At 49.8% G+C, this 14,362-nt stretch overlaps 1 protein-coding gene across 1 annotated transcript in view; it reads right to left on the reverse strand.

Moving 5' to 3' along the window:
• CSMD2 (CUB and Sushi multiple domains 2) overlaps positions 1–14,362 on the reverse strand; it is a 580,178-nt gene that overhangs the window by 298,194 nt on the left and 267,622 nt on the right. The window contains exon 6 of the mRNA XM_040974400.1: positions 319–431. Coding sequence (XP_040830334.1) covers positions 319–431 — 113 coding nt within the window. The remainder of the gene's footprint in view (positions 1–318; positions 432–14,362) is intronic.

Consider the following 14,362-nt stretch of genomic DNA (forward strand, 5'->3'; position numbering starts at 1 on the left):
CAAGTGCTTGGGTCCCTGCCACCCATATGGGAGACCCAGCTGGAGTTCCAGGCTCCTGATGTCCACATGCCTCAGTCCCAGCCATTGTGGCCATTTAAAGAATAATAAATAGATAAATCTTTTTAAGAAAACACTTTATGTTGCAAAAAGGCCATAAGGCTGATGCAGAGAAAAAAAAAAAAAAAAAAAGAGGAACAGCCACCAGGGCAAGGAAGCCCTGAATTGTGTCTGGGGACAGGAGGTGCCTTCCAGTGTTGTGTCTGTAGCTCCACTCCCACCTCAGCTTTAAGTCAGCCCATCCCACTGGGTACCACCCACCTTGGTACTGGGCACTGAAGCCACGCTGCCGGTGGTTGCCGTCCGACGTGAAATGTAGCCGCAGCCAGTTCTTACTGCTGATGACAGGGGCTGGGATGCTGGCTCCAGTAAACCTGCAAGGACAGGAAGCAGCAGAGTCAGGGACCAAAGCCAGGCAAGACAGAGGCATAGGCACCCAGAAGTCTCCCCATCTCCTATCCAATCAGACCCTGGAGCAGGAAGGGAGGACTGCGTTGCTCTAGCCACCTCCCGTGGTCTGGAGGTCTGAGCTGCCTGAATGGTACCTCCTAGGGCTTCACCACCCCACTGGGTTTCTGACATACATGAGCGGGACCCTGAGTGTTCCACTGGGAGCAGAAGTGCAACATCCCCACTCACTCTGTTATCGGCAAAGCTTTCTTTCCTCAGCTTAGTATAAAAATTAAAAGCTGGGCATCAGTAGCAGACAAGGCTTTGTTCATGATGTGAACTGTCAAATGAGAAAAGAAGGAAGGGGAATGTATCTCCCGGGAGGATCTGGGAGATAGGGTGCCTCTTGAAAGGATAAAGACATTAAGGTTTTCAGAAGGCTCTTGGGTTTTTAAGGGCTCCTGACTCCTTCTTCAGTAGGAAGGAACCCGTGGGGAAGATGTGCCCCATTCATGGTCTCTGAACCATGTGCAATTCCTGTGCCATCCACTTCAAGGTGTGGCCAAGATTTTAATGGGCTTGGATGGCCTCCCATTCTGCTTTCGCTTCATTATAGATCTTTGTTTTTTATTTACTTTTAAATTTTCAATTAGCTTTTTTTTTTTAACAGACTCAATGTGATTTGTAAATGCAGATCTAAGATGATAATGATAGACATGGTGACAGAGACAGAGAAAGAGAGAACGTTCACTCCCAAATGGCCACAGTAGCTGGGGCAGAGATCTAAGTCAAAGCCAGGAGCCCAGAACTCTATCCAAGTCCCCAACTCTATCCAACTCTATCCAAGTCTCCACGTAGGTGCAGGGGCCCAAGCACTTGGGCCATCTTTTGTGCTTTCCTAGACATACTAGCACAAGTTGGGTCAGAAGTGGAGCAGCCAGGACTCCATTATAGTACAGGATGCAGATGTCTCCCCAGTGGAGGCTTAACTCTCTGTGCCACAACGCCAGGCTCTAGTCTTTGCCTTTTCTGCTCGGAACAGAATCACCTGTGATCCTTCTCCTGCACCAGCCACACCACCTAAGACAACTTTAGGAAGCTCCTTGCTGGGATTTGACTGTGATGTCACCTCTGGCAGTCACCTGGAGTTTAATTTCCACTGGGAGGTTTGAAGAGGGTGGAAAGGTACTGTACTGGGAGTGCGGGTGGTTAAGACAAGGCCTTAGCGTGTTGCTACCTTGGATAAGTAGGTGGTTGGGGTGGGGTCACTGTGGTTGAATGTTGAACATTTTATAAGGGAGAAACGAAGAGCAGAGAATATATTCTCTCTCTCTCACACACACAGAAACAGACACACACACACACACACACACACACACACACACCTGGGCTGATGAAGATGTAGTCCCTGAGCAGGACCCTGAGCCAAAACGAGCCTCTTCCCTTTATGACCCACTTCATCTATGGCATTGTGTTAACTGCAGCAGAAACCCCTACAACATCTCATCATGAAACATTACCCACTCTTGTTGGGATTCATTTATCTATTTGAAAGGCAGAGAGAGAGGGAAAGAAGGACAGAGAAAACTTCCATCTGCTTTTTCATCTTCCAAATGGCCACAAGAGCTAGGGCAAGGCCGGGCGAAACCAGGAGCCTGGAACTCCATCTGAGTCTCCATGTCTGCAGCAGAGACCTAAGCACTGGAGCCATCTCCTGCTGCTTTCCCAGGTGCATCAGCAGGGAGCTCCTGCTGGCACTGCAGATGGTGGCATAAGCTGCACCACAACGCCCACCCCCCTTCCCGGGTTTGAAGCCACACCAGGACTGGATTCAGATGCAAGTTTGGTGTGGTGACCTTGCTCCTGATTTAATCTTCCTGGGAAGAAGAATACTTGCTCCTAAAAATCTGTGGGAGTCAGTGAGGACCCCGGTAACACAGCCCGAGCCCTGTACCTGGCACACATGAGCTCAATGAATGCAGTTTTCATTCCTCTTCCTCTTTTTCTGTGATGTTATTGCACTTTATTCTGGCTGTAATTCAATTGTCATGGTGTGTGCCTCTCCCCAAAGGGGGCAGGGGAGCCTAGTGCTGAGGAAGGGATCTACTCTGGACTCGGTGACTCTATCTGTATAAGGGGGGTGGTGGCACCCCCTCCCTCAAAGGGCAGCACAAGTGCTATTTTCAGTCTTGATCTTGGCTCCCAGCAGAAGACAGGAGACATGATCGTGAGAGATGAGCCTGGGTATACACGGCAGGTTGTGGGGGGAGCTCCAGAGAAGGGACTACCCTTGGCCTGGGAACGGAGGGCTCATGGGCTCATTACCACTCCTCATTCTGGGGTGACAAGGAGAAGCAATGATTACCTATAAACAGAAGGCTGCCTGGAAAAAGCCACCACCCAGGGGCTGTGGTAGTTTCTAAATATTCCAAGAGCAGGGTACAAAGATTGAATGAGAAGCATTCACTTTCTTCATTCCCCTCCTCCCATCTCCTGCTGCTGAATGATCTAGCCCACATGGAAGCCAGAAGGCCAGACAGCATGCTGGTGCTGGCCTGAAAGCTGAGTGCCCCAGGAGTGCAGCAGGGAGATCGCAGGCCCAGCCGGAGGAGACCCAACAGAGCTGGGCTTCATAAATATGTATTAAACCCAAGAACTAACTGGGGAGAGCCACACCCAGCAAAAGTGAATTTTAACTATAATAGAAACGCTGACACACAGCAAACTTCAGGAATATAAGCCATATTGCGATGGTAAGAACTATTACAGAAACCAATTACTGTATTTCACCAGATCCTATTTAAAATAGTTTATTATAAGGTGAGTCATTTAAGTGCTCCAAGGAACCACAGATTGTATTACAGGCTTCCCTTCACCTCCAAGCCAAAGTCAATTCTATCTCATTCACAAAGCTTGGAGGCTATTTACACAGGGCAGTGGAAACAGGAAGAATTTATCTGAATAATTCAGAACCAGCAGCTCTTTATTGCAAAACGTGAGTGTGTGTGTGTGTGTGTGTGTGTGTGGTGTGTGTGTGTGTAGGGGCGGGAATAGTGCTGGATATGAATGCTCAGGTGCAGGACAGGCTGAAGGGAAAGGGCTGGGCCTGAAAGTCGCTGAGAATCTGCAATCCAGGGAGATCCAGACTTCGGAGGCCATGCGCACTGCGTAGTGGATCTGGCTCCACAGCAGCTGAATGGCTCCAGCACAGTCCGCTGCTGAGATGGTACGCGACACCTGCTGGAGCTTTCTGACTCAGCACAGCTTCCTGCAGTGACGCATACTGAGTATCCACTGGGCATGAACCAGGCCTCCAGGAGGGGAGCTTAGCAGCAGCTTCCAGAGATAAGCAGTGGGAGGTGAAGGTGGACCGGGCACCCTGGGTATGACGGACATGCTCTGTCTCTGGCCTGTGAGCTATTGACCACGTGGGAGGGTCTTGTCTATCAGAGCTCCAAAGAACTGTACCTCTGAAATGAATATTTTATTAGAGTTTACATTGTAATAGGGTTAATTAAAGATAAACCTAAACCAACTTCCAGGCCCCAGTTTTTAGGAGAAAAGTCCTTGTAGTGGGCCTTCAGAAAGTCAGGACATTATCACCCCTTCCGTTTCCTCCTCTTTTCACCTCTTTGCACTTTATTCTCTGGCCATGGGGCTATCTCTCGGTTGTTCAAAACCTGTCAAGTTCGCTCCTGCCCCAGGGCCTTTGCATAGGACATTTCCACTGCCCGCTAGGCTGGCTCTTCACCCAGAGCTCTACCTGCTCACCCCTGGCTTCCTCCAAGCCTTGGATCAATCGGGACCTTCTCACTGGCGCCTTCCTGGTCTGCGGCTTGACAGCCTCCCCATCCTGAGTGGACACTCAGCCCTCTGCCAGCACACACACACACACACACACACACACACACACCCATTATTCTCCACCCAAACAGGAGAGCAGCTTCCATGTCCTGGAGCTCACACTGCCCCTCTGTGCTTCTCTACCTTTGTACTTCAGCTCCTTAAGCCATGAGGCTGCACTGAGAAGTAAAGCAACTTGTTCAGGACCACACAGCTCACCAGGGGTGGATTTTGGGTTCCATGCCCCTGCCCTGGGCCACTGTTACACTGGGGCACACACTCGTCCGTGTGGCAGTTACGGCTGGATCCTATTCTGATTCGGCTCTTCTCCTCCCTTGTCACAAGGTCCTCTTTCATTTTGCTTCCCCTTAGAATCATGATTAAAGAAGAGAAGCACAAAGAGAGAGAGAGAGAGGTCTCCCCTCCAAGTCTTTCTGTCCACATTAACTTCACTATAGGGGGCTTGGGGAATTTCAAGTTAGCCCAGTAAATTGTTCTTGCAGTATGACATAAAATGTGTTTAAGCAATTACTCTCTTTTTTTTCACCTTTCTTTCTGGTAAATTGATTTCTGTTAAATGGGCCTTCATTAATGGAATTTGGCTTGGGGAGGATAAAAAACATCAGTGCCTTTAATGCCTGTAGTTGATTATGGAAAAAGTGGCTTTGAGGTCCTCTATAGCAAACTCTGCCAAAAGCTCTGAAGCCTTCACTGCCTAACAGGAAAATTTGGCGACAGATTTCATGGCAAACACTGCTTTCCAGAGGCTTCTGGTGCAGTCAGGACTGTGGGGTGCCGAGAGGCACCCGGCACAAGATGCATGAGTCGAGTGACTCTCAAGGAATTTTTGCCTGATTCTAAGTCATGGAAGAGGAGCATCAGGAGAGTTCAACTTAAATCCCAAAATCCCTGAAAACTAACGTTCTTTGGAGAATTTTCATCCATCTGCCTCACCAAGTTCACGGCGCTTACGAACTCCAGTGCTTGCCAGCTGGGACTGCTCCTACTGTGCTGCCCCAGCAGTGTGTGGTCCTGCAGAGCCGGTAAGCTGTAGGATGCAGCTGCAGCGTCTCCTTCTCCAGTAGTCTCCACTTCTCAGTAGCAGCATCTGTGCCTCCAGAGCGTCTCCCAAGAGGTCTGACCTCAGAGTGAAGCACTTGTACATTCCAGTACCCAGCACCAGCCATCACCAAGGCTGACTGGGGAGAAAGTGAAGTAGCGCAGCTGCTTGCCATCTTATCCTTTCCCAAGCTCTTGTCCCATCCCACATGCTACCTGTTCTCCCTGGCATGGAGAGGACACCAGAATGTAATGAAGGAAATGTCTTGGTCAGCAGCAGGCTAAAGGTGCCAAGGACATTGTTGGAGGCTGATTCTGGCTCCCCTGCTCCAGCCCTCCTTGAGCCTGCTACCGCCGAAATTAATTTTACTGACAGCCTTGATGCCAAGTCTCATCACAAATGCTTCCTCAATTAGCTTCCCGATAGGACCCCTGCTATGTAAAGATGAATCCAGGGATTATACATTTTCCAGGAACAGGTTAAATGCCTGAAATAATGCAAGTCTCCGTTGCACATGGACATTGTCTTCTAAAAGCAGCTCCCAAGGCTCCGCCTCCTGGCAGTGGCTGCCCACCCCTATGCACAGGCAGCTAGAGCCACCATAAAGATCCAACTCTCCATCACCTGCTTGGTGTTTGGGGTTGGTTGGTAGGCTCTGAACAAGTCTATACTTCTCAATGATTCCAGCACTTTAGTGTTCCCTCCGTCCAGTTACCCAATCCAGGTCCCAATCGCTCTCAATTCCCATCCCTCCATGGCCCCCATAGCTAGTGTGGCCAAGATCTCAGGACATTATTGCCTTTTGTGTTAGTGCATAGACAGCCTGTGATCTGCACTGCATCACCAGTGTGTCTTCCATACTCTCTGTGGGTGTTTAAATGCTGTCATGCTGGAAATCCAGCAGCCAAGGGAGAATCAGTGACCCCAGCAGAATCAGGTTCAATCCTGTCACTCTCCATGGACTTTGAGTTCCAGCCACACAGAGTGGCTGGTCCAGACTGGAACATCTCCATGCTTCTGCTCTTCCTTCTGCTTGCCAGGTGTCCTTTCCTGTCTCCCTGCCTGACTACCTGGGAAAATATCCCTGAGGCTGTAAGTCCAATTCAAGTCCTACAACCAGTGCCCACCCCATGCGTCAACTTCCAGCATCACAGATTGTTTCTGGACTTGCCCATCTCCTCCTGAAGAGGACTCTGGCTCAGTGTCTGTAGAACAGAGCACAGTGCCACATGCACAGAAGGAATCAGCTCCGTAGCACAGGCCTGCTGGTGATGCCAAACACAACCAACCCCATCCATTCATTTATAATCACCTGTGGCTACTTCCATGCTACAATGGCGGAGCTGAGTAGTTGTGCCAGGGATAACAGCTTGCAAAGCTAAAAATATTTATTTTCTGGTCTTTGACAGAAAAAAAAAAATGTTTGTTGACCCCTACCATAGAAATCTAACAGATGATGTTGTTAGTTTGGAAATGAAAATTTAATTTCCAAGTAGAGAATCATGAAAGGGCACATGCGTAGGCTAAACACTTTTGAGCATGTAAAATGCCTCAGTGTCCATTTATCTGCCACTCAGTTTAAGGCAAGACCAGACCAGGTCCTTCCTATGATCATGGGTCTGGTTGCTATATTGTAAGCTATAACCATAACCCATCAATCCACAATTCAGTATTTTTCTGCAGCTAACAGGTACTTATGAGTCACTTACTGTGTGCCAGGCATTGTGCCAGGCACTGGGTGTGCTTCTGTCTAGCTCCCCTGTTCCCAGAGAATGGCCAGTGGATGCCATGATCTTACATACACCTCACATCCAGGTAGAGGTTCTCTCTCTCCTTCATGGAGTTATTCCAAAGCATTCAATTTCGCCTCCGTGGCTGAGACTATATTTCCTTTCACACTCATATTTCATCAGTTTATGTGATGTTTAATTTAAATCACATAATTACAATAACAAGTATGACTGGCACAGAGAGAGCTGGCAACAACCCCAATTGATTTTCAGAAAGTGCAAGACTCAGCTGATGGGAGCAGAAGTGCACAGCCATGGAGGGTGGGGGTAGGAGATGGCTTGCTGGCAGCAGGTGCACAGGGTGCTGTGGGCAGCACATAGGACGATATACCAAGGCCACGGGAGCATCACTGAACCCAAAAGGCTGCTTGACAGGAGGCTGGTTCACAATATTTGAGTTACATGCATTTGGGAATGAATAAACAAACCCATGGTGTCACTTGCTTCAGAGACGAGGCATCTCTATAAGTACCCTTCCCCTTTGCTCTCAGGAGAGGTGACCAGCTGGTCTTAGAAGCTCAGACTTGGAAAGGACTCCAGAGATCATTTAGGTCTAACCCCAACCTCTAGTTTTAAAAATATTTATTTGTTAGAAAGGCAGAAGTACACACAGAGAGAGTGAATTTGGGGGGCAGGCAGTAGCAGAGAGGTAAATTGGGAGATCGTCCATCCGCTTTCCAAATGACAGCAATGGCTAGAACTGGGTCAGTCCACAGCAAAGAGCCAGAAGCTTTTCCCAGTCCTCCACGTGGGTGCAGAGTCCCAAGGACTTGGTCATCCTTCACTACTTTCCCAGGCCATAAGCAGGAAGCTGGATCAGAAGTAGAGCAGCCGGGTTGGTTGCAAAATGGAGGATATATTGGGATGCTGGCACTTGGATGTGGAGGATTAGCCTAATGAGTCACAATGCCAGCCTCCACTGCTTTCCCAGGTCATAAGCAGGGAGCAGTATTCGAAGTGGAGCTGCCTGAACTTGAATCAGTACCCATATGGGATGTCATCACTGTAGGTGGAGGCATAGCTTGCTATGCCATCACACCAGTTTTAACCACAGCATTCTTGATGACTATTGTCCACAATCAAGAAATCACCTCCATGCCACCCTCTCCATACCCACTTGGGTCTGCTTTCACTTCAAGTGGCTACTTGCTACTCACACTCCAGATGCCAGTCACTGGCTTCAGGAAACCGGTCCTTAGTTGCTCAGTCTGGTTTACTTCCATCCTGAACCCCAAGAGCTGGGCATGTCCTCTGTCTCAGCTCTTGCTCACCATGCACTATTCTGGGCTCTGGCTTGCCAACAGAATTATGAGCTCCCTGAAGACTGTATTTTCTCTCCTTTTAAAAAAATTACAGGGCCTGGCGGCATGGCCTAGCAGCTGAAGTCCTCACCTTGAACATGCCGGCATCCCATATGGGCGCCAGTTCTAATCCCGGCAGACCCGCTTCCCATCCAGCTCCCTGCTTGTGGCCTGGGAAAGCAGTCGAGGATGGCCCAAAGCTTTGGGACCCTGTACCCGTGTGGGAGACCCGGAAGAGGCTCCTGGCTTCGGACTGGCATAGCACCGGCCATTGCACTCACTGGGGGAGTGAATCATCGGACGGAAGATCTTCCTCTCTGTTTTTTCTTCTCTCTGTATATCTGACTTTGTAATAAAAAGAAATAAATCTTTAAAAAAAATTATAGATTTTATTTTATTTATTTGAAATGCAGAGTGCTCCCCAGGACTTGGTTAAGCCCCACATGGTGGGCAGGGCTCCAAGATCTTAGACCACTTTCTGGTTCTTTTCTGGGTGCATTATAGGAAGCAAGATCAGAAGTGGAGCAGCCAGGACTCCTATATGGGATGCCAGCACAGCAGGCAGAAACTTAACCTGCTGTACTACAAGGCTGATCCAAGTTTTCCCCTTTCTTGTTCCCAGTTGTTTCCTTGCAGCATGTCTGACACCAGAAGAGGACTCAGCAGATATTTCTCAGTGGAAGAAGGAAGGAAAGAAGGAAAGAAAGAAGGAAGGAAGGAAGGAAGGAAGGAAGGAAGGAAGGAAGGAAGGAAGGAAGGAAGGAAGAAGGAAGGAAGAAAAGGAAAGGAAAGAAAGAAGGAAGGAAGGAAGGAAGGAAGGAAGGAAGGAAGGAAGGAAGGAAGGAAGGAAGGAAAGAAAGAAGGAAGGAAGGAAGGAAGGAAAGAAAGAAGGAAGGAAGGAAGGAAGGAAGGAAGGAAGGAAGATCTTGTTGGTGACAGCACTGGACATGGAGCAATGAGTGTGGGGAGAGACCTGAATACCGTGCTAGGCTTATCTTGGTTTCCTGGCATTAGTCAAATCCCATTAAGCAAGACATGCTGTTTGAGTCCTTCGTGCCTGAGCTCTGGCTGTAACCCCTCCACTGAGCAGCTCAGGGGACCCAGATAATACAGTTCTCCCCTCAACACAGCCAACGTGAAGCCCAGTGACCAGTGTGGGCAAATGCTCTTTCTTTCTTAGGACCAACTCAGTCAACGCCAGTGATCAGAGTTCTTTCCTGTTACCTAATCGTCAGTCCCCGGGAGGTGTCTACAAACCATGGCAGGTAAGGGTTTTCCTCCAGATGCCTGGATCTCATGAGGACATGTGTAGATCTGAGAGGGATGAGGCACAAGGCCCCTGGCTATGTCTTTCGCTGGAGTGAAGGTTGCATTGCCAGTCCCCTGGTTGTCATGTGCTGGGCATTGATGAATGGGGCAGGTTTAGGTGTGGCTTAGGATTAGGCAAGCACTAGAGCAACCCCACCCCAGGCTCTCTAAGGGACAGAGGGATTGCTGCAGAGCCCCCAGAATGGCTGGTGGCTGAGGCACGTCCTGCCTCTTACAGAAAGCGTGAGCCTGATGCTGCCGTGATGGAGGGGGTGGGTTTGGAGGGTGGGATCTGGTATTGAATGCCACATTTTGGGCAAAGGGGTCTGGGTGGATGTTAATAACTTTCCAGGGGGACTACCCCACTCCTCCTCTTCAATGCCCATGTCTAAGCCAGGCAGGGCCATTGTCCCCTGAGCACTAGAAGTCCACCACTCCTCCTCTCCCCACCATTGCGTGTATCAGGCCACAGCTGATTGGATGGCAGTGGACATGTGATGCAAGCTGCAGAATCAGCTGACCGAGATGGTGTCAGGAAGGTAGTTTCCTGGTTTGAGTTAGTTGAGACAGATAAGGGCTGAAAATTCACTTCAGTGAAGAAAAGGCCCCTAGGCCTGGCTCCCTAGAGGTGGGGAGAATTGAAGCAGGAGTGTCAGTATTGTGTTTTCCACTTCACTTTCTGCCTCTCCACCTGTCCCTGTCTGTCTAATGGGATGTCATCTTCCTCTAGGCCCTGCTCCAGGCTTACTGGGACACCAAGAGCAGTCTCCACCCTGAGCAGTGTGGGGCTTCAGTCTCTAGTACTGTCTACAGTGACAGTCTCAAGGCCTGGAAGCTTCCATGGCCAAAGTTAAGATCTCTCCGCAGCAGGCTGGGCCCAGGGACAATGGGCAGGGCATGTCTGGGAACACAGGGTGCCATCTCAAGAGTGTTTTGAACCAACACTTCCAAGGACACGGAGATTCCCCAGGGACACAGGGGTGCCTGCAGCCACTCTAGTGACAGTGGTGGAAGTCTCAGGCACCCAGAGAAGCTGGCTCTTGGCCATCACCTTCTCTCTGCCCTTGGGTAACTCCAGGCTGGCCTTCTCCAGCTTCTGCTTCCTCTACTTTGCCAATCTTGTGCCTGTCACTAGCTGACATGTCTCAGAGAAGGGTCTGCTCTCTCCAGAAAGTGCGACCATGCACTCCTGTGGGGGCCTCCAGGGGATGATACGGGGGTGCTGCTTCCAATGCACACAAAGTGGGTACAGACTCTTAGGGTCGAACCACACAAGTCAGTGCTTGCTGGCTGCTCTTCTATAGTTCTGAATTCATGTATCACTGCCACTCCCATCCCACTTCAGGAAGCAGCTGTCTGGTCCTGCCTAATGGGCAGCAGCTGTGGAGTCTGGCTGGCAGGTGGCCAGGACCAAGCATCCCACACACATCAGGGCCACACCTCACATGGGGCTGGAGTCTGATCTGTCGGTCATGTGACCTGGAGTGAGAGGCTCCCCCCCATCTCTCTGGGCCCCTCTTGCCACACTCAGTCTCTCCTAGCATGATTATGAGGATTAAAGGTGAGAGTGGGGCACTCACAGAGCTGTCACTGAGGACCCTGGGCACAGCAGTGATAATGCTAGGCCATGCCATGTTTAAAGCTGGGGACATGTGTGCTGAGCAGAAAGCAACTTGGGGTAGAGGGCCTTGAAGGAGCCTGCCTCTGTTGATGTTCCAGCTCCAAACTTCCTGGCATCCCACTTCGGGCAGGGAACTGAGGAAGGCTGTTGGAAGCCTCAGTTTGTCCATCCATCTAATGGGACAACAAGACTACTCATTTCCAGAGCTGTTTAAAGGTTTCAGTAGGAGAATGCAGAGAAGCCTTCATTGTGGTGCCTGGCACATAGCAAGCACTTGCTATTAGTAGCAAGCGTTCATGATTGTAAACTCAAGAGCCAGGCCTTAGTACTATGCAGGCAAGTGGAGCAGAGAAAGGGAGAGGGAAAGAGAGGAGTTCCTGTCTTCTCATAAACCCCACTCCCTTCATATCAGGTTAGTGCCTTATGTTTTTGCTCGCAGATGACAGAAATCCAGATGAAGCCTGCCTGAACTAGAGGAAAAAGGATTATCTGCTAGAAAACACGGACAAGCCCAGCTGTAGCTATCCCCTAGAGAAGCCCAGAATCAAGAACTTGTCCAGCATCACCAGGTGGCCCTCTCCAAGTCCCAGTCAGGACTGTGCTCCGTCTAACCCTGCAAGTGGCAGCAGGTGGAGACGAGTTGAGGCCACCTCTCTCTCCTAGCTCCTGGACTCATCCTTTTTTCCCCCACCACTGAAGAGCTCTTCCCAGGCCTCCAATGAACACAACAGTGAGATGTGGACATTCCTGGGCCCAAGGGCATGTTCCTTGAAAGAATCCTAGTGCTAGGGCAGGAACATGTTCACAATGGGGCGGGCGGTGTTAGGCAGATAAAAGGGATGTCCCATACTGTAGAACTGAATGGTGAGGACCACTCTTCTGCTCTGTGGTTGAAGGAATGACCCCAGAGTCAGTAAGGGGTATCCACAGGTCCCTGTGGTTGGGGCGCACCTTTCAGACTGGTTCTAGACTGTTCTAGTCCAGCCCCTGTCTTGCTAATGCCCTTGTTTCCTGCTTACTTGTTCACTGGACTGTTGGGCTGGGTGCTGAGAGCTGGCCCAGCTTCTGGTGGCCTCTGCCTTTGGTGAACCTGTGGGTGCCAGTATCATTCGGTTGGTCCCCATGGCCAGTCTATTTGCTGTAGACAGAACATCACATGTTCTGAAGATACATCTGCTAGATCCACATGGAATAAGATGCACCTGACTCCCCTTAAGGAATGGGACACAGGCAACTTGCTTTCCTTCACCTGAAATGCTCACAGCTTTGTTCCTTCCCAGTTGCCTTCTCTCCCTGGTCTCAGCCAAGGAAACTTCTAAGTGACAAGCAGAGGCTAAACACATGGCCCATGAGTTTGAAGTCCAACTCAGCTAAATGTAGAACCCAGTTTGAATGTGTGGTCCTGGGCAATTTCATCTCTCTCCAGCCTTTCAGAGACAATGAACCTCAAGTGGGATCATCACTTTATATTTAAAATACGATGGTCTCATCTGAAGGAGCATGGGTTCTTGGCAAGAGATCAGTGCTGAGGAGTTTGGATGTGGCTGCAGTGACCAAGCATCCCGCACATGTCAGGGCCACTGGGCAAGGCACCCTCAAGTCCTCACTACCCCAATGGTCTATCAACCTGCTGGCCTGGGTTCACAGGTGTGAATTTCCAAGAGAGTGCAAATGCCTCACCCGGCTGTCACCCTCTTTCCTATGCCATATCTATCCTTCAACACTGCTCATCCTGGCCATGAAGGCAGTAACTGCATTGTTCCAGCAGTCTCCCCGCCCTATTTATTGAGATGTGTGTGCGTGCACGAGTGACTGGATGAACAGAAAGAATGTAAGAGTGAATTAATTAGTAGGAGAGTGAGTGAGTTAGTGACTTAATGAGTCAGCAAGAGAGATTGTATAAAATTGAACAGATCACGCTCTCAGCCCCCTCAACTAATCCAATAAGCAGCAACATAAATTTTTTCATCTTTCTGCACACCAGCAGGAGTTAAGAATAGCTCAGGAAAAACAATCACAGACCCCGCTGGCTGGCAGAGAGGACACTATGTTCCTTTCCCATTGCTACTACGTAAATTGTTGCATGTTGAGTGGATTACACTGCATACATCTATTTATCTTACAGTTCTGGAGGTTAGAAGTCCAACATGGCTGTTCCTGGACTCTGAGCAAGATGGCAGGCTGGGTTGCGCTCCCTCTGCTGGCCTTGGGGGAAATCATTTGGTTGACCCTTCCCAGCTTCCGGTGGCTGCTGGCATTTCTTGGCTTGTGGCCTCTCTCTTCATCTATAAACCTCTCTCTGACTCTGAGTCTCTGCTTCTGCCATAACTCCCATGACTTTGCCTTCCTCTCGTAAAGACCTTATGATTGCATCAGGCTGTGGATTCCAGGACAAATTTTCCCTCTCAAAAAGTATCTTCTGTGTCCACTCCTCAGTAGAAACCCCCTTTCTGGGTGAGTTCAACACTTGTAGGCTTTAGGGTTTGCGATATGAGCATCCCTGGTGAGCTACCAGCCTTGTCCAGGAGGCAGCACAACCACTGACTCCTTTCCCTGGGAGAGAGAGGCTGGAGCTGGACGAGCAAGCTCCACGGTACACCTCACATGCCAAGGATTTTCACTCTTGCTGCTGTGGCCCAAGCCCCAAGACTGCCCAATGCTCAGGTGAGCCCTGCATGGCCCCAGATTTTAGAAACACTGCAACAGAGACACCCCAAGAGCATCCGATGCTGCAGTGACAGTGACATTTGGCCTTAGGATTCCTGAAGGTGATAGATGGAGAACAAGCTGTCTCTAACCTAATGCACATTAGTATCAGCTGGGGACGCCTGAAAAACCTTTCACTTTGGAAGTGAGAGCTACAAAGACAGTGCAAAAACAGCCTGTAGCCCCCTTACCCAGCTTCCCCAGTGTAAACATTTCACGTAACCAGGGCACCCACTTCAAAATCAAGAAACCAGCTTGGCCACAGAACAGCTAACTGCCTGGAGCG

The sequence above is a fragment of the Ochotona curzoniae genome, unplaced genomic scaffold (assembly GCF_017591425.1).
Source record: "Ochotona curzoniae isolate NIBS_2020 unplaced genomic scaffold, NIBS_Ocur_1.0 contig_2404, whole genome shotgun sequence".
Taxonomy (NCBI): domain Eukaryota; kingdom Metazoa; phylum Chordata; class Mammalia; order Lagomorpha; family Ochotonidae; genus Ochotona; species Ochotona curzoniae.